At 39.8% G+C, this 20352-nt stretch overlaps 2 protein-coding genes across 4 annotated transcripts; one reads left to right on the forward strand and one right to left on the reverse strand.

Annotated features, from left to right (window-relative positions):
* Positions 1-641: 641 nt before the first annotated feature.
* On the forward strand, positions 642-5395 carry nudt12 (nudix (nucleoside diphosphate linked moiety X)-type motif 12). 3 transcript variants are annotated; one of them, XM_085426371.1, is made up of 8 exons: positions 642-745; positions 1849-2100; positions 2994-3297; positions 3379-3646; positions 3737-3904; positions 4272-4385; positions 4544-4743; positions 4982-5395. In XM_085426371.1, exons 2-8 carry the CDS (start codon positions 1895-1897, stop codon positions 5090-5092), a joined length of 1371 nt encoding a protein of 456 aa, XP_085282497.1. In that variant the 5' UTR covers positions 642-745; positions 1849-1894; the 3' UTR covers positions 5093-5395. The 3 variants fall into 3 exon arrangements, with proteins under 3 accessions (XP_085282497.1, XP_085282496.1, XP_085282498.1); XM_085426370.1 differs by having other exon boundaries at positions 1894-2100; XM_085426372.1 differs by lacking the exon at positions 642-745 and adding an exon at positions 763-996 and having other exon boundaries at positions 1894-2100.
* Positions 5191-20308, reverse strand: LOC146657979 (interleukin-6 receptor subunit beta). The gene is made up of 15 exons (XM_085426369.1): positions 20123-20308; positions 15991-16095; positions 15472-15592; positions 15259-15386; positions 15013-15143; positions 14370-14517; positions 14183-14262; positions 13859-14072; positions 12460-12660; positions 10535-10633; positions 10094-10231; positions 9784-9909; positions 8619-8703; positions 8066-8147; positions 5191-7683 (listed from the first exon to the last, which is right to left on the reverse strand). Exons 1-15 carry the CDS (start codon positions 20220-20222, stop codon positions 7177-7179), a joined length of 2265 nt encoding a protein of 754 aa, XP_085282495.1. The 5' UTR covers positions 20223-20308; the 3' UTR covers positions 5191-7176.
* Positions 20309-20352: the final 44 nt, after the last annotated feature.

Here is a 20352-nt window from a genome sequence, read left to right on the forward strand (position 1 = left end):
TTGACATGATCGCTTCACATTTGTCAGCTGCACATCCATGATGAGAATATCCTGTCCCAGCCATCAGAAGAGAAGCATACTGTGGTTATAATGGGATGGACATGGTCAGTGACAATACCTGATGCTTTCATGCTGTTTACACCAAATTGTTCATTTTAATTATAGCCTCAGTTTTCTGTTCTGGAAGCAGCACATTGTGTTGTGTATTCAGAGATGCTCTTCTGCATAACTTCTTTTGTAATGACTGGTTATTTAAATTATTGTTTCCTTCCTATTTTCACACAGAAAACTGATGGCTACTTTCTGATGATTATTGGGAACCTTTCTGTTTCTAAAAAGTCAAATCAGTCTCTCTGACACCAGCAACTATGCAATGTTCAAACTCATTTTAATTACCTTTCAGTGAGATTCTGATGCTCAGTTTGAACTTCAAAGGGTCAACTTATCAATGGCATTATGCCTAATTGCAACAGATTTCTTCTATGTAATAATTAGAGGACTCAGTTAGCAGTAATACTTAATATAGTAGCAGGTGAGAGCATATAGGAGGAAGCAATTTTACTATGTAAAGAACTCTAACACAGCTTCATTCTTCTATGACAAGCCTTTACAAGTCGGAAATACTACAGCGCCGGGAGGACCTGAAGGCAGCACCACCCCTAATCAGCGTGGTTGTTGCTCTTGAACACACCTCGTAACATTTTCTCCAACAGGAGACGGAGGGGAAGTGAACGCCGAGCGAAAGGCAAGATATGACGCATTAATAATCTTTCACATGAAACTCAAAGTGAAATGTGATGCTTGGTCTCGTTTAAACGAAGCTTAACCGGCGAAAGGCGCTCCTGTTCGTTCGTGTTTTCGTTTCCTGAACTGTTAGTGAAACAGAGCCGATTCAGAGGCCTTTTAAAACCACATGACAAACAAACACTGTGTCCAAGCTTAATCTTCAACACTGTGGGATTTGTAAAAGCAAACCTGCAATTCAAGGTGGTTCCTGTAAGTTTATTTCGCAACCATTGTCGAGGTCAAAGGGTTCAGTGATTGACAGCTCGATGCGCTAATGAGACAGGGAGGACTAATTAAAGGGACAGTGTAGAATTGATGCTGTAGGTTTGTTTTTGTTTTTTTTTTACTAAATTATAAGTTTATTAACTTATGCATTTGCCATTTTTGTTGCCAGAAAATTACAAAATTTGATTAAAAAAAAAATTGTCATGGAATTTTTTTTCAAAATAACTATTTTGAAATAGTTAAAAATATTTCAAAATTAAGTGCAGCTGTCAAGTGAATGCGAATAAAAAATATTTTGTCTAAATCATAAAGAGCACAGCGATATCAACTGAAGTGAACAAGGGTCAAGCTGTTCTTTACAGTAATACCAGTGAGTGCCACAAGATGGCACAGTTAGTTAGTAACTTTAATTAAATTGGAAACATTGTAATTAGAATAATTGGAACCAAATATTCTTGGGTCTAACTGTTAGTAAACAAGAGCAAAATGTATTTGTTTTCCATATTTTAGTCTTTCTCTGGATGTTATATCAAACTACTCAATAGGAAGAATAGATAGCATTCTAGTGAGATATCAGTATTTATTTGGGTCAATTTTGCTGTAGTACTTTTAGTTTTTTCAGCATTTTAAACTCTGAGCTATATTTTGAGGTTGTTAAACCCAAATTCCCATTTCTTGACATTAATCATCAATCAATTATTCAAAACGTTTTACCTTTTTATCTATGATTTAGCTTTAGCTCTTATGTGTCAAATGAATACTTTTAAAATACTTTTATCATTTTTTTGTAAGTAGCTGCTTCATCTGTTCATAATATCTCCTCTGACATTTTGCCAGATCATATATTACCCCAGGTTTCATTGTCTTTGTCTCGGGATCCAGGATGACGAGCTATCAACTGAGCGCGAAGGAGGACATGGTGGAGAAGTTTCTGGATGCTGCAGCAAGAGGAGATATGTCCCAGGTGTCCACCTTGCTGTCCCATGTGCCCTCGCTCATAAACCAGACAGGATACAGCGGCTGGACCGCACTAATGCTTGCAGCTCGCAATGGACATTCTCATGTGGTGGAGAAGCTGCTGTCACATGGGTACATCACTGCATTTCTCTTAATTTGTAATGTTATTAATGTACCATTTGCTTTGAACAATACTAAAGAGATATATTGTGGAATATTTATTCAAAGCTGCATTAATAATTTTTAGCATTTAGGGGATGCGTCTATTCCACATATGTTATGTTTAGGTAAATATTTGCAGACTTGATGGGCAGAAACATAGGAACTGGAAAGCATTATGAAAAGAGGCTAAAGTGAGGTTTTCAAATATTTAAAGAAACTGAACCTGAAAGAGCAAAGTAAACAGAAGTCTGTGTTTGTTTGTTTTTCAACAGAAGTTCCTTATTTGTGTGCACAAACTTGGCCAAAAAAATTTATTCTCATTCTGAAACAAAAGATGTAGCTAGAACAAAACTTGGCTACACACAGGTACGTTAAATTAAAACGTATTAAAAATTAAATAGGAGTAGACTGAAAGTCAGAGAGAGATAAAACTGTAGCTAAATTTTTTTAGCATATAGGAGCTATATGCTAAAATGATATTTTAAAGTATAAAACAAGGCAAAATAGGGATAAAACTAGTGGTGAAAATACAGTAAAATTAGGAGTTGCAAGAAAACCAAACAAGACAAAAAATAATAAACCTGCATGCGTGATGAGGCAAAAACCTTTACTGAAATAAATCAATATAAAAGCTGAAGAGACAAAAACTAGTAGCAAAAAAAAAACCCATTTAGTATAGAAAAACATCCTCAAAGAGGCTATAATAAGCAGGTACGGAAAAAATATTGGTGCAATTTAAATGAAAACATCTAAAAACTTAAAAGTCTAAGTTGTAAAAGCCCCAGACTTTAATGTGTTGTAGCCTTGAATGTATAAATGGATTCCTGACTTCTCTAAAACCTCTTTTTTCTTCTGTCTTTTAGCTGTGATAAGTTCATAGTAAACAGTTCATCACAGACCGCCTACGATGTTGCCAAGTTCTGGGGTCACAAACACATCGCTAACCTACTCTGCCAGACAGACGATGGCTGCCGGCGAGTCCTGCCGGGCTCCGACATCAGTCCGCAGGAAAACTACTTCAGCAGGGAGACGCTGGACCGCCTGAGTGGGAAGAGGACTGACAAGGCCTGGTTGGAGGCCAAACAAAGAGAACCAGATACTGTCTACCTCATATTCTCGAACCTCAGCCCCATGCTCAGCACATCCCAGGAAGACGACGGCGCAGTGGTATGTTTATGACCTACAGCCTACGGCTAGTTTACATGACAAAGATGAAAGTCATGTGAATTGTGAATCTGATTGCAACAGGTTGAGAGCAAACTGTGCCGGTTCAGATATGAGGCAGTTAAGGATCTTCTGCAGAAACCTGCAACTGTGCTCATTTTCCTCGGAGTGGAGAAGAGGAAAAATCCCTCCCCTTGCTCTCCTGAGGAGGGTATCCGGGAGGCTCCTGCTTGGTTTGCTTTCAGCACTGATGAAGATGCTGCTGACCTTGTTAAACGGTGCAGGGAGAAGAACTGCTCCTTTTCAAAGATGCCAAACAGAGACCTGCTGAAACTAAACGAGGAAGAGGCCGGTGAGACACACAAAACGTGTGTTGTTGTTTGATCACCTGCCTCTCTTGTGTCACAGTATAATACTTCTTCCTGCTCTCCTTGTCTGCAAGGAATCGTGGCTCAGGCTCGATCGGTGTTGGCCTGGAACAGTCGCTACAGCTTCTGTCCGACATGTGGCAGCAGCACCAAACTGGAGGATGGAGGACACAAGAGAAGCTGTCTGAACTCTGAATGCAGGAGTCTAAAGGGGGTCCACAATACCTGCTATCCACGAGTTGGTATGAATCTGCTCATCTATCAGCTCATCTCCACTGTAGTTAATACTGTGTAGCATCATGCTGTGCACAAAAAACATTACCAAAAAACGTAAAAGCTAAAAAGAACAGAAAACTGTAGTTTCTCCAGTGGCTTCTTGAGGCTGGCTCTAAGTCAAGTCCTGCAGACCCCCATATTAAAAAAGCCCAACGTGGGTGCCTGTTATGCTGGTTGAAGGCACGGCCGTATGCAGCAGCCTGGGCATGATCCTGACCTGTAGCCCTTTCCTGCTCTCTTCCCCCTTTTTGTTGTCTACTCTTTATTGTTGCAATGTCAGATAAATTCATAAATGTCCAAAGTAACAAAGTTTGCATATGTTTGTGATTTCAGACCCAGTGGTCATCATGCTGGTGATCCACCCAGATGGAAACCAATGTTTACTGGGAAGGAAGAAGGTCTTCCCAGCTGGGATGTTTTCCTGTTTAGCGGGATTTGTAGAGCCTGGTATACCACACACTCACACACACAGAAAAACAGAAAAACTGCTCAGCTGTTAAACAACTGATGTGAGCCTGAAGCTCATCCTCACAGGAATATTAACCATAAATCAAGTCTCAGCTATAAAAATTAGGGTGACAGCTTCTCCCTGTCCTACCCCGCAGGGGAAACGATTGAGGATGCAGTAAGGCGGGAGGTGGAGGAGGAGAGCGGCGTGAAGGTCGGACCGGTTCAGTATGTCTCCTGCCAGCCCTGGCCGATGCCATCCAACCTCATGTTTGGCTGCCTTGCTGTCGCCATATCAACAGACATCAAAGTGGATGAGAATGAGATAGAAGAAGCTCAGTGGTTCACACGGCAACAGGTAAGTAACAGTGCGACTATTAGTGGAACTGCTAACAGGGATCATGATGTTAAGAGTTAATAATAAGTCTACTGAAGATAATTTTATAACAACAACTTGGAAACTGTTAGCATCAGCTGTATCAACTAGAAATTCTCCAGAGCTTTCATGCATATCCCATGGCCAATTCTTCTAATGCTTAATAATGAACAATTCTAGACATTAATGAGACAGTAATCCAACTTTTCTGCTTGCTCAGGTAATCGACTCCTTGTTCAGAGGAGCATCTCCAGCTTTTAACATCCCCCCCAGGCAGACCATCGCCCACCAGATGATCAGACATTGGATCGGCATAAACGCTAACCTCTGACAGAACACCTTCATCACTCGACCACCTGCCCAGCTGAGGAGGTCAGATGGATAGGAACGAGTTTGTCCCCAGTAGATTAACTCACCACATTCCTCAGATTGTTCATGTTGTGCTTTAATATTAGTTTACTGCAAAGTGACTTTACGCATGTACAACAATCTCAGGTTTGACATTTCACCTCGGAAATATCTGCAGTACGATGATGAAATATGGAAGAAGAAGCATGCTCTGTCCAGATTCAGTCCAGAAGTAGTTGTCAGAAACTGTAATTATTTAAAATAAATGTATTTTAAAAAATGTAAAGTAGTATTCTCCTCGCGTGTTTTATAATAAACTATATTCAACTTTCCTTGGATTAAACAAAACATTTTTGACAAGAAATTAATTCTCAAACATCCATTTCATCTGCCAAACCATTCAGAGTCCTCAGGGTGGGGGGCCTTTTGTTTATGTTTAATTTGTTTTCATTTACTTTAATAAGTTCATTAAATCTAAATATTTCAGTAAAATTGCACAAGAGATTCTGATGATTGCTGGATTATTTCTAGGAGCCAAAATAAACTTCCAAGTATTAAATAAATTAAAGCCTATCCTTTGCATCCTTCTGTCACACCAACCCTATATGACCACATCAGTGACTCTTCTCTGTGGTCTTCCTCTTTTCCTCCTGCCTAGAAGCTCCATACTGAGCATCCTTTGTGCATCGTATCCACTATCACTCTTCTACACTTGTCCAAACCATCTCAGCCTTGCCTTGATTACTTTCTTCAAAATGGTCAAATTATGCTGGCGCGACAGCTCATTTCGAATCCTGACCTTTCTGCTCACTTCCTATGAGAATCTTAGCATTCCGGGTTGCAAGAAGTCTGAAGCCCATCCCTAAATATATAAAGGTTACCCCAATGACTCAGTTATATATTCCCAGAGTTAATTCACAAACAAGGTTCCTTCTAAAACAGACAGCGATTTTGTCTGATTGTCTTCAATGCTTCAATGATCCATCTGTCTCCTGTGCATTCATAGAGAGCATGGTTTGCTTTATGAGAAAAGCGTCGCTTTTCAATAATTCATTTAATAACTTGAACTCATGAAGAGAATTTCTAGATGTGTTCAAGGAGTGGAAGGTGTTTTGCAGATTATATGGTCTTGCAGGGAGTAGAAGTGGTTCAATATCTGACTAAGATGCCGCCTGGTGGCACTGAGGATGCCTCAGTATCTTTCTAGAAGACTTGGTTGTAGCTGGACAGGGGCTAAAAAAAAAACTGGGCACTATTTTCAGTCTCACATGGGTCCCTATTATGATATTTTGTAATAAATAAGACTCCACAGAAGCATTACTTTGCCTGTGACTTTGTCTGTATCTTGGCTGTCCGCGCATATAAGGTCTTTCTAATGACTTGTCTGGTTAAATTAAAGTTCCACTGACTTCCTGCAACATTTTGTGGTGTGAAATGGTGAAAAGTCCAAGTTATAACTCTTTTGCACAATATAGGATATTTTTGAACATAGCGTATAAGTGTCTGTTAATGATTTGAATTACTTGTACTGTACACTGCTGGGTTGCTTTATCTATATTAGTGCAGCATAATGCAATAGTAGATTAACATTTTCAAATTTGCAAAATAATTAGTAACCAGATCTTTACAATAATTGGTACAGAATAAAAGTATAATGTTCATAACCAAAACATAGTGAAGTAGAGAGAAGAACATGTACTTCAGTTAAGTATTTGGCTGAATGTTATCATATTTCAGAGTGTCTGGTGGCACCCACATCTTACAACGATGACATACGTTCACATTATGAAATACATGTAATATACAGCGTATTAAATGCAGACACCAAGATGAGCATGTCAAACATGGAGTAACAATGATCTTAAGATAAAAAAGGAGGCCCTCCTTGCTTATTATGCTGCTGTGGAACTTTCCATATTTTCTTTATACAAAAATACCAAAAATGCAGAGCCGATGAGTCTGCCCCACAAGACAGGCCATTGTTTTCCTTGCTGTAATAAACCTTTGGGCCACATCTTATCTGAGCTCATTTGTTGCTGAAGTTGCTGAGTCTGTCTCAATGTGTTTTCACCCTGTGTCACTGTTAGAAATGTAACCTGCATCACAGATCAGATAAGAGCAGTCACTCTGCCTGCCCCAATTCAACACGTGCTCTGTCTCACAGGTCATCGGATAAACAGGCTGACTTTCAGTCAACAAACTAGGAAAGTGACTTCTCACAGCAGCCTCGGTCTGATGTGATATCTCGGAGATGTCAGCCTGATTTCTGTCCTTGTCGCTCTGAGGAAGCCAGAGCTTGGTTTCGTGTAGCGGAGCGCCGGCAGCCTCTTGATTTTCTTCTGATATGAAAACCTTGATAGGAGGACGGGACTGGTTCTCTGTGGGTTGTGCACTATAAGAAACATACTCAGAGTCTAGAGTGAGGCAGCCAATCAACAGCAGAGAGGTATCCTCACGCTGGTCATCATCTGGTAAGAGCTGAGAGGTTCGCTCAACTATGATGAGACTTTTGTCTCTGAGGACATCAGTCACCTGGAAGTCTTCAATATTAAGGATGCTCCTCTCTGCAAATTTCTGTTGAAAAGAATGAATGAGTGGTCATTTTGTGGCTGGCTGCTGTAGCTTTACATATATTTGTGTTTATTGTTTCTCTTTTTTTTAGTTGTGCAAACCCTAACGGGTCATTTTGTCAGTCTTAGAAGTTTTCTTGTTCCCGTTTCTGTATGGTGTCTTTGCCATTCCCCCCTTGTTGTCTGTTTATTAGCATCCACAGTTTTCAAGATATCATGTTCAAATTTTGTGTGATGGTAGATATCATTAACAGGTGTTTTTGTTATAATTAGTTGGACTAATATTGTAAATCTGAGTCTGACGATGGGCACGAAGTCTCCCATGCACAGATATATGAGCTGTAAGTAATTAACCCAACTATGAAAGCTGTAAAAAAACAGGTTACCTCGTGGTTTGGGTCCATCAGCCACTGGCCTGTTTTGCTTAGTCGAGGGCTAGAGATTAGCGGGAAGAAGTACGACTTGTACCTAAAAAGTAATGTTGATTAAAGTCATTATCAGTGACAAGGACTAACCGCGTACTATCAGAGCATTCACTTCTGATTTATGGAAACTGTTCCTGTAAGTCCAAGAAACCAGGAGAATCTTCAGGAAATTGTTCGCATTTTTGCAGCATGTTTAATCTTTCAGAGCCAGATTGACCAGAAAAAGCAGGTTCATGGGCCAATGACTTGAGGTCAGATAAAAAAAGATAACCGCTGTTAAATCCCATAAATGTTTGTGAAATACTGGTAAATATTCACATTTAGGAAGCTGTTCTCAGACAAGTTTTGGTAATGCTACTGCAAAATATGACTAGTTAGTAGCAAATAACATTTAACGTACATTTTTTCCCTTCATGCCATGCCTTGCATACAGTCTTTGGGCCAAAGATCACATGACATACATAAAAAACAAACGCATTAGTATTACTAAAAGAACAGATTGCCCAGCACTCACAGATTCCTGGACAGGATGGAGAGGATTAACACAGTGGCAGCAACCAGCAGCAGAGGAATCGCTGTAGCCACCACCGTTACATCATCTGGAAAGAAGAATATCAGATTCTCTTTGTTTCAAAAAAACAGAATAAATAAATCACTTTCCTGCAGTCACAGCAGTATGTTTCTATCGCCTGTACTTATGTCCATCATCTGGGTCAGTTGTGTACCTCACTGTCGAGCATTTTCTGTAATAGCCACCTGCACTTTATCCATCCATCCGTGCTTTTCAAATTAAAAGCCTATATAACAAATTCAACATTTTATTGCTCTCTATTCTGTTATTTCTCTTATTGTGCTATAAGAGTTATTCAATTTTTGATGCTGAAAGAAAAGCCATCAAGCTGGCTTTGATGTAGGCAGTGCACTCATTTATAATTATAATAGAAAATATCTTAATTGCAAAGTGTGTTTCACATAATTGTGTCTTGTAACATGTGAAAAGTTCTTGTTTGCATTTGTATGATATAGACTTTCATTTTTTGGGGGGAAATCCTCCAGAAATACAGCAGAAACATGTTTTGATTTTTTTAAGATAGTTTAAGTGTATTTTTGTTTGTCTCTTGGGTTGACATGGGTTGAAAATGTGAGGTAGCAAGTCGTGCTGTCCACTACAAACGATGCTGTTTTGTTTTGAAAGGGGTAAAGTTACTGAACATTTCTGAAATCCTGCAAAATCAAAGTCAAGACTGTCAAATTGGACCATTTCAGTTTTGGCAATAAAGTGATAATATCTGAAAATAAGTTGTCGCTTAACCTCCCTTGCGGCTTTGAAATGTGGAAGCTGCAATTTTTGTCCATTTTAAATGAAAGTCCATGTGCTCTCTTAGCCCAGCCCCAACAAATGAGACATCAACAGAAAGAGATACATAAGCAGTGCTTGATATAGAGATCTCAGACTCAGACAGAGAATCAAAATTAATTGCTGGCTCTTAGGAGGATATACAACTGGTTTCACAGGTGAACAAATGCTGCAGTCCACACACCAGGGGGCGCTGCAGATATGGCTTCAATGATTGATTCTAAGTATATTGAGTAGAAATCTACTACAAAGAAATGTAGCCAACGCTGCAATGCAAAAAAACCACAGAAAGGAATCTGGTTTTGGGTCCAGTGAAACTCACCGAAATCTGTCGTCATTTGAACGATGCTTTTAGAAACATTATCAGCCAACAGCGTAACAGAATACTGAGCGTTGGGCATCAGGTCATAGAAAGTGTGCTGCTGGTCATCTGGCCACAAAGGTAAAGCTGCAAATGGGAGACTGTATGTTGCATTTGCAAAAAGGTGATAAAATATGCATAACAGTTTTGTGTAACACCTCTGCAAGTGAGAAAATATACATGGACAAATCTAATGAAAAAAAGACAAACTTTTTTTTTTTTTTTACCGTGGAGTGAGATTTTATGTTAAAAGGCTCATTAACCCACATACATTGTTTGTCTGAGTCTTTCCTCAGAACTGCTTCATATCTGCTCACTCTGACTGGCTCAGACTTCCTCTGCCACTCCCACATAATGGTCACTGATGTCTTAGTCACACTGACACTCAGATTGACCACCTCCATCAAAGCTGAGAAGACGAACACACACAGATAGAAAGTCAGATATAGATTCCTCATTTTTCCCCTGCATTTAGTTCAATGCAAATAACTTCTGTTCTGCTGTAAATTACTTTGCATATTATTTGCCCATTTTACTGCATTAGCATCACTATTAATTGACTCTTAGATAAGACTTTTCTCATTTTCTACTCACAGAAACAATACTAACTGAGAATACTAATACTGAGAGCTGATGATTCACATTACCGAGTCATCCGGTGCAGATGCAGATGTTATCACCCCCACACATTTCTATCTGAGCTCATATTTACCTCCGTACTGCAGACTTGCCGGCAGAGACTGACGAGACCCATACTGCTGGTTGTAAACGGGAAACACACTGATCAGGTACTCCTTATTAGGGTCAACATCTGGAAACATGCACAGTAAACAGAACAGCTGTATAAAATACAATGTCTGTTATAGACTAAAATACCATATATAAGTCACTCTTTCAGTTTGATTTATTTCCCCTCACCCCCAACAGGTTGCAGCAGACGGGTGCCCCTCCCTGAGCCTGGTTCTGCTAGAGGTTTCTTCCTGTTAAAAGGGTTTTTTTCTTCCCACTTTCTCCATGTGCTTGCTCTTAGATTGCTTTTTCTCTGTATTATTATGGGGTCTTTACCTTACAATATAGAGGGCCACAATGGTTGTTGTGATTTGGTGCTATATAAAACAAATCTGAAATGAATGAATTTAGACTTGATTTGTCAGGAAAAATGTACAAAGAAAAAAAAAAGCTAACATAAAACTTCTCCTAAGAGAAAAGATGCACCTACTAGCTAATTTCCATCTGCACTATTTAAATCCACATGGACAGTCTCCAGCAGTAATACATCCCCGCACAGCGCCCCCCAGCATTCAGCAGTATACATAAACTGCTCTGCTTCCTCAAAACTCAGCAACAGCCCAAAGTGTGAAAGTGTGAGAGTGTGTGTAGAAAAAATTAGTCGCTAACAAATGCCCAAACATATTTTTAAAGACTTAATGAAGAGCTGTTTGAGGAAACTGCTGTAAAATTTATCACATTTTTGTTGTAGATCTTATTAAAACACAACATAATTATGACATTTACCTGTTTCTTTATGGTAAAAATGGTAAATGGCCTGCATTTGTATAGCGCTTTACTCAGTCCCCTAAGAACCCCAAAGTGCTTTACACTACATTCAGTCATTCACCCAGTCACACACACATTCACACACTGGCGACGGCAAGCTACATTGTAGCCACAGCTGCCCTGGGGCGCACTGACAGAGATTTATCTGGAAATCTCCATTTTAAAAAAATCCCCACTAATCAAATGCAAATCAAATACACACAAGATGATAGCTTTTTCCCCCATGTTGGGCTCTGTTATCTAACACCATCTAGATTGTGGTGATGAGGTCCTATCAGCACAACTGCACTTGCTATTTTGCATCAGCTTTACAGTAAAAGCCTGCTAGTGGAGAAATTTACTCAGCAGCACGTAGCAGCCTTAAGGATTCAAAGATAAAGCCAAAGAACAAGTGGCAGAAAGCGGTTTGCCCCAACAGTGAGTCAAACCCCATAGATGTGAAAATGCACTCCTTTACACCAGAAACACTTAATATGGCTTTTTTTTTTTAAAAAAAAGAAACCTGTTTAAAAGTAACCAATTAAAGATATGCATTATTAGATCTGATCATGTTTTGCACCACTGCTGGCTGCTGTAGCTGCTGCCTCTCAGCTTTGCTTCACTTCCATGAATTTGAGTCACTGAACTGGACTTCTCTGTGCTGTCTGTGCCTTCTGGAGCATTTTAATGATATTATCTGACAAATAATGCAGTTTACTAACAATGCTATGGCAAAAACACTCATATTAAGGCTAATAAGGCATCTGTGATGTCACAGCGGGTTTGTCTATATAAAGTCTCTGGTTAAAATGCTCAGTTCTAGAGTGGCTGACTGCTTGGCCCCCACCTCTGCTAATTGGAATCCAATTTAGTGAACTGACGTTTGTCTTGTTGGTGGCTTTTTGAGCATTTTTAATGGAGTTATCTAACAATAATATGGCTTGTTGTATGGTACAGCTTCACGAAAAAGAAGATGATGCCTGAGCAGTATGCTTTTATTCTGAAGTGACTGCAGGACACAGAATTCAAGGTGAAGCCAATATATCATATTCATTAAAAAATAAAATGACTTTTGTTTTGGGGTTTTTTCCCCCTTTTCACCTAGTATGACGGTGGAGGTGATGAAGCCGTCAACTCGAGACCAGTGGCTGGTGGATGGACTCGTCTCAGGGTGCCACTGAATCAGGAAATAACTGACAGGCAGGGTGTGACCTTGGTTGATGGGGATCTTCCACTGGACCAGAAGCTCATTTTTTTCTGGGTAAGAGGTGGAAATCCACATGTTTCTGACAGAGGGAAGAGCTGCGAAAACAGGGCCCACATTATTACATAGATTAAGATGAAGAAGACAACGCTCATCATCAACAGTAAAATAAGCTACCATTTTTAAGTCTCCTATTTTTGAGATCCGCACTTGTTCCAATGCACTGTGCATTTTTGAAATTTCTCTTCTTGTTAAACATATGAGGCAAGTTTTTAAGAAAAAACAGACGAGATCGTGGAAAGATTTTGCAATAGGTTTTGTAAAAACAGCATGTCACTGGTCTGCTGCTTCCTTCGATGAAAAAATAACATGCAGGATGTTGCAAAAGTGAGCAGCACGCGTATCATATCTAATATCTAGAGCTGGAAGCCAATAGTCACGATTGTGTAAGATACTGCAAATGTCTTTTTTAAAATTCAAATTCAAAATTCAAATTCAAATTTTATTTGTCACGTACACAGTCATACACAGTACGATATGTAGTGAAATGCTTGGACAACTACTCGTGACCTAAAGAAAACAAAAAAAGGAAAGGCTATGAATAAGATAGGAAATAAATATGCAAAATTAAAAAGGGTAAATTTAACTAGGAAGGAATAAAATATAAATTAAGGTTAAAAATGAAATAACTGTACAACACAAATTAGAATGAAGGGTAAATTTAACTGGGAAGAATAAGATAAAATATATAAATTAAAGTTGAAAATAAAATAACTGTACAACAAAATACACAATATAGAACTATATAAGAATGTATGAAGAAATCTAAATCTAAATAAATATATACACAATAACAGCAGCTGTACAAGTATTAACTGGAAATGAAATGTTGTTGGAGACATATACATACAGAACAAGGATGCTTTTGGCCTCTGCTATTTTTGGCAGTTAATATAGTTGGGTTTTTATTACATATCTAAATTTTGACCAGGTGACTGACGAGCTAGCCTGGGTGTATATATGTTTGTAGCGACCAGATATTATCAGTGGGTTGCTGACTGCCTCTACACCCGTAAGACTGAGGCCTAAAATGCATTAATTAATTCTTCTCCTCTTGGATGCTTTTAGAGCTGCTGTCAAATATTCCCTTTATGGAGGAAAGAGTTCAGTAGCTTTAGGAAGAAATGCATTATTTAAAGCAACTCATGTTAAAATTGTGATGTCTGTGGGGATCAATATTCTACAAATACCCCAGCATATCACTCAGAACATTAATATAACAATAACAATAATTACATGTCATAACCAGGATCTTCTGTCTTTTTGTGCTGAAGCTGAGATGGGCAGCAGGGCCGTAGCCAGCTGTGTTGAAGGCTCTGACTGTGATGCTGCAGTTCCCCTCCTTCACCACTAGGCGTGTCACATCAGTGGTGCTTTGAATCAGTCCACCTTCTTTATAGCTCATCTGGTATCCAAGGATTCGACCTTCAGTTTCAAGAGACTCAGGAGCCTAAGATGGAAAAAAGAAACAATAATAAAAGATTCATTTTAGTAAATCATAACGGTATTTTTCTGCATTTATATGAGAACTCATCATCATAGGTAAGTGAGACACTATACCTTCAACATAATGAGATGAACTTCCAGAGATCCACCTTTTTTCTCCAGTCTGTAAAACACCTCTGGTGGCCTGGAAGGAACTAAAAGAAAAAAAAATTGAGCTTCTTTTTAAAAATTTATTAATTTATTTTATATATGTCAGTGTTGTAGCTCCTGGTATTCTGTCCCTGATGTGCATGCCTGTTACCTCTGTCCAGTGTTCTTCCTCTGATTTCAGAGCTCCAGTTACTCCAGAAGATCTGTTCCCTGCAGGCCACAGCAGCTCTGTAGACTGTAAACGGCAGGAGGTCTTTGATGGTGTAATTCAACGTCAGGTTTGCAGATAAATCTGGAACCTGGACACAAAAGCACACAACCAAACCTATGGGACAAAGCTGACTGTAAGTGGACATACTATGCTCTTCTATACTTCTATCCTGTCTACTCTGTCACAGTGCTGGATGGCCGAAGGAATAATGAGGTTAGTGCATGTACAAGAATCAATGTAAGTCAAAAGATCAGGTTTCAGCCATTTTTATTTTGGGATCAAAATGTTGCCTCTATTAAAAATACATTTGTGATTTAAGGAGCTTGGAAAGAAAAGCGACTGGACTTCTTTAAGTTTCTTTAAGACGTTTCATGTCTCATCCGAGAAGCTTCTCCTTAGATTACTATGACATGGATGACCTACATGTTCATATTGTGATTCCCTTTTTGGTCGTTTTTACATTTTCCAAAGCTTATTAAGCTACAAACCCTGTTCCAAAAGAAACTAAACAAAAACAAAAGAAGTTCACATCTAACGACCACAATCGCCTACAGAGCCTACAGAGTGTTGGCATGATGCTAACCTTGGTCCATATGTCCTCGCTGTCGAGTCTGTAACGAAGCTGACATCTGCCATCACCGCTGCTTGTCCAAGACACGACAAGTGAGTCCTCAGTAGAGCTGAGCACAGTTAATACAGGTGTAGGGGGCTTGACTGAGAGGAGGAGACAAAGAGCAAATTACTTCATCATCATTTTATATGAGCGGACAGCAGAGGAAGAAGCCAGGTGGATTACAGGTGACAGTCACAAAACGTGTGGGTGTCTAACCTGCTTCAAAAAGAAAGATACTGTGAGGCTCAGACCAGATCTCTGTCATGTGGTTTTTAATCCTTGCTGTCACATTGACAACGGATGCTGAGTTGAAGATGCCTTGACAGGATATAATTTCGTGGTCCCTAAATAGAAAAGATAAAACATCTGAGAAGATTCCACAAGATCACTTTGTAATTATCATCGTAACGAAATCATCAAGTTTTATACCTGCTGAAAATCAGGGAGGCGGTAGTCTCAGTGTCGCTGTTTGAGTCTAGACTCCACTCACATGTCATGGATACTTGTCTGTCTGCAGACTTTTGGTAGTAACACGACATGTGCAGAGTACCTGCAGGAAAAGACGTTTAAATAACACGTCACTCCAAAAAGCTGAAGACTTTAGTTTTGGGTCATGTGAACGACATGTCTACACATCAGAGCGGGTTAACTGAATACGTTCTTCTACTGGGCCTACATTTAATGTTTTACAAAATTAACATGATTAAATGAAAACTTCAAACCAGTCACTGAGACCAAAAAAAACTAACATCCAGAAACATATAACCAGATATATTTTTTAGCTTCTATTTACATAAAAAAAACCTTCTCAGTCATGTTTAAACAGATCCGATTTCTCATAGATCCTTATCCTTCTGCTGAGGTCCTTTTAGAAACAGGCAGCTTTACTTCATGTTTCTATTTTTTAAATCAGATGATAAAAAACAATAAGCAAACATGTGTGCTCACTCTGTGTGGATGAGGGTGGGCGAGGGTCACAGTCTGCAGGGGTGGTGACACACACCCGTGTGTTTTCTTTGCAGATCTCCAGCTGAAAGTCTCTAACTGTCACTCCTGACGCGAAGAAACAGGGAAACAGAGAAAGTCAATGAAAAAAGAATAAAGATCATTAAAGATTTTAATGATTTTGGTGCCCTGGATGTTTTTGTAAAGTGTGAAATGGAAAGTGAGACAATGTTTATTCACTAAAGACAAAGACTATATTGCCAAAAGTATTCACTAACCTAACCCAGTCACTGAATTCAGGTGTTCCAATCATTTGCATGGCCACAGGTGTACTACATCAAACACAGACTGCTTCTACAAACATTTGTGAAAGAACTGGTTGCTTTCAGGAGCTCTGTGAATTCCAGCATGGTCCCGTGATGGGATGCAACCCGTGCAACACATCCATTTCCTCACTACTAAATATTCCACAGTCGACTCTAAGTGGTTATAACAAAGTGGAAATGATTTGACTAAAATTACAGAACTTGTCTGACTGTGTTGTGCAGTGTAAAGAGCATGAACAATTTCATGCTATAAACTTTGTGGGAACAGTTTGGGGATGGCCCCTTCCTGTTTCAACATGACAGGTCAATAACAACATGGATGAGCGAGTTTGGTGTGGAAAGGACTCGCTTTCACAGTCCTGGGCCCTGTTTCAGGAAGCCGGTTTGGAAAACTCAGAGTGAAAAACGACACTCACGGTTGAGTAACCCCGAACTGTCCAACTCGGAATATTCCGTTTCAGAAAGGCTGATAACAATTAGTTCAGTCAACGCGGAGTTGCTTTAACCCCAAGTGAAGCGCGCGGACGAGGATACATAAAGCCCTGATAAGCGGAGCACAGATTAAGCGAGTTACCATGGAGACGGAGGGAAAGAAGGCGCGGTCAATGTATTTCACAGCGCTTGAGGCCGAAATTCTGATGGCAGCATATGCCGATAACATGCAAATTCCGCGGAAAAAAGTAACACAGCCACAGCTGCAAAAGCATGCATGGCAAAACATAGCCGACAGAGTCAATGCGTGAGTGTTAATTTAAACATTGATCGAGGGATTTCCACCCATTTAACACGTTATTTTATCATATGTTATTTTATTTGTTATTTTATACATTTTATTTTGTGATGTGATGTGAGCGCAGGTGCAACCCAACAGGCCCCAAACGTGCCTGGCAGCAAGTAAAAATGAAATATAAAAATATAGTCCAAACAGGTAAGGTGTAATTGTATTATGAGCCATAGTGCTTGGTCTGTTTGTCCCATGTAAATCAATTGCAGTTAGAGGCTACATTAATTTTCTTTCTGTAAGCACTTATTGAAATTATCTGAGCACATTACAAGTACATATTTGCTTACTCTGTATGCTCAAATGTGGCCCGTTATAGCCAACAGAAAAAAAGCGGAGGCCCGAAAAACAGGTGGGGGTCCTCCACCACCACCACTCACAGAGGCTGAGCAGTTGGCCCTCAGCCAAAACAGTGGGCGCCCTGTGGCCGAAGGCATCTCTGCGGGGACATCCTCTGAGGCAATAACCCCGCAAGACACAAGTGCCTACATAAGGGGTAAATTCAAAATAATACATGATGTGCATACATCCTTTCTTCACAGTCACCTTTGCAGTGCGACACATTCATTTGATAAACTCTTTACCATAATGAATTATTTTGTAGTGAAGTTATTTTCCGACTGATTTTGCCTTCCCTCAGTCTTGGTTGTCTTTGAGAGCATAATGACAATGAAGTGTAAGGTGCTTGGTATGTTTGTTAATTGCCATTTGGTCCCTTGTAAGTTATAAGTGACCTGTATAAACCTCATATTCTATCAGTTGATGGTGATGGTGTACTGCATCTGGTGCAGCCTCCTGTTGAGCCAGACCAACATGCAGTTGTGAGTAATACTCCACAGATTATATGAGTTTACAGTAGAACAGCAATGTTGTTTATTTCTTTACTACAGGAAAATAATGAAGAAACATTGACAGCTGTTACAGAGGAGGAAGCAACAGAGACACTTTATGAGGTTTACATCTTTTAATACTTTGTGTACAGGAAACACAGGCGACCAATAAAGCCAGTTGAACAAAAAATCTGTTTATTCTTCTTTCAACATGTTGAGGTGATGGGTCAAAAGAAATGATTGTGACATATGGTGTCTCTGACTGCTCTTCCATCTTGTATGTCTGTGGGAGGGTCAGGATGTTCATGGTTTGGATCACTGCTGATGTTTGGTTCAGAAGGACAGTGTTCTCCTCTAATTGTGGCAATGTTGTGAAGAATCACACATGCCACAATAATGTCACATGCCCTTTCTGGGGTGACCCTGAGTCTTTGCAGGCACTGGAACCGGGCCTTAAGCATTCCGATAGTCATTTCAATTCTGGCTCTTGTCCTGCAATTAGCCAGATTATATCGCTGCTGTGGGCCCGGTTCAGGGTCAGGGTAAGGGGTAAGCAAATAGGGTAAACATGGATACCCCCTATCACCAAGCAAGTAGCCAGTGAACTCTCCTAAGACAGAAGGATACACTTCAGTTCAAATGTCCCTGAAGCAATTGGTCTTTATATATTTTAAAGTATTCTCAACTCACCATGTCCAAATTTTGTGCTCAGTGTACATTCACGGAATATTTGTGAGTCATGGACAGAGCCTGGCCACTTGGCTTCCACATTTGTGATAATGTTGGCAGCATCACATATGATCTTCACAGTGCAGAGAACACAAATTAGCATCCATTACTATAATGAAATAATTTGTTAGTTTGACATGCTACAGGGAACTATGTACCTGTACATTAATGCTGTGGAAAGACTTCCTGTTCACATAGTCTCCTTCATTTACTGAAGGAGCAATGATTGGAATGTGAGTGCCATCTGTACAGCCAATCACGCCTGGGAACCCTGAAAATAAATGTGCAATTTAAGTAGTAGTCCAAGTATCACCACATCATAAATTAAGTTTTGTTCATCCTGATACCTGCAATTTTGTGGCATCCCTCTTTGATAAATCTTGTGGGTCTGTGACCGGGGAACACCACAGACGAGTACAGGAGACGTTTCAGTGCAACTGTAACATTCCTGACTGCCCGACAGACGGTAGCCTTGGAAACGTGCTCAGCGTCACCAATATTATACAGAAAGCTCCCGTTTGCAAGAAACCGAAGTGCAATACAAATAATATGCAATGAACTGAGAGCATGTCCGCGATGTGTCACATGCGTAATATATGGCCTGAGGATGTTATCCAAATAACTTATAGATTGTGCTGAGAAACGGTAACGTTCGCACAGAAAATCATCAGGAAATGATAAAATGTCCAAACGCGCTCTGATCACTCTCTCCCAGCGGAGAGCTCTGCGGAGAATTTGGGCTTCACGATCTACTGGCTCTTCAAGGAAGGGGCACGCCATGTCCGACACTTCCTACTGTCAGGTTTCCGACAAAGGGGCGGAGACAGTCAGGGTTAGTTGTAGTAAACCTGCTAGGGGGCAGGTTAGCTTCACGGAGTGTGTCGTCATAGTGACTCACTCAGGCTGCAGCTGAACTCGCTTTGTGAAACCGAAAACCCAGAGTTTTCGTTAACTCAGGGTATACTTACTCAGTTTTTCCACTAAACCGGCTTCCTGAAACAGGGCCCTGACCTCAACCTGCTAGACGCCTTTGGGATGAATGTGAACAAATGCTTTTTGCATTATAGTTTATAACTTCTCTACACCGATAGAAAGGTGAAAAAATGCCCGCGTAATTCTGACGCTCTGTTTTAAAATGATTCAATAAAATAAATTTGAAAAAAAAAAAAAAAAAAAAGCTGTACTTCAATCAGAAAGTGTGTTCCCTTAAAAAAAAACAAAAAAAAAAAAACACGTCAACAAGAGCTACAGTTCAAACACACACACACACACACACACACACACAACTGAACGGATCAATAAAAGACCTTGATCAGAAAAAAAAAAAAAGTCCTGAAATTTTTCTTCAGGAATTTAGCGAATTCAGTTTGGCTCCCTCACAAGCCAAACACTTCCAGTCCAGAAAACACTTTAGTAACATTAAAATGCAAAATCTGACTTTTAACATGAAACATTTGTGGATAACTTACCATAAGAAAACACACCAATCAGGAGACTCATCACTGTCCAGGTACAGAAGTGCACTTTAAGAACCCAAACATCCATCTTAACGGTAAAAATGATTTTCATCTAAACATCCAAGGACATCCGCACTTAATCTGTATGGTCTTTAAAAAAAGGTTCAAACCCCACAGAGAACGTCTCTGGTGTGTGCGGGAGGAAGGAGGAAGACGCCTCTGCTCAGCTCTGAGCTCGCTCA

The sequence above is a fragment of the Rhamphochromis longiceps genome, linkage group LG12 (genome assembly GCF_057381845.1).
Source record: "Rhamphochromis longiceps isolate RC_006_pf linkage group LG12, R_longiceps_female_GT1.1, whole genome shotgun sequence".
Lineage (NCBI taxonomy): Eukaryota > Metazoa > Chordata > Actinopteri > Cichliformes > Cichlidae > Rhamphochromis > Rhamphochromis longiceps.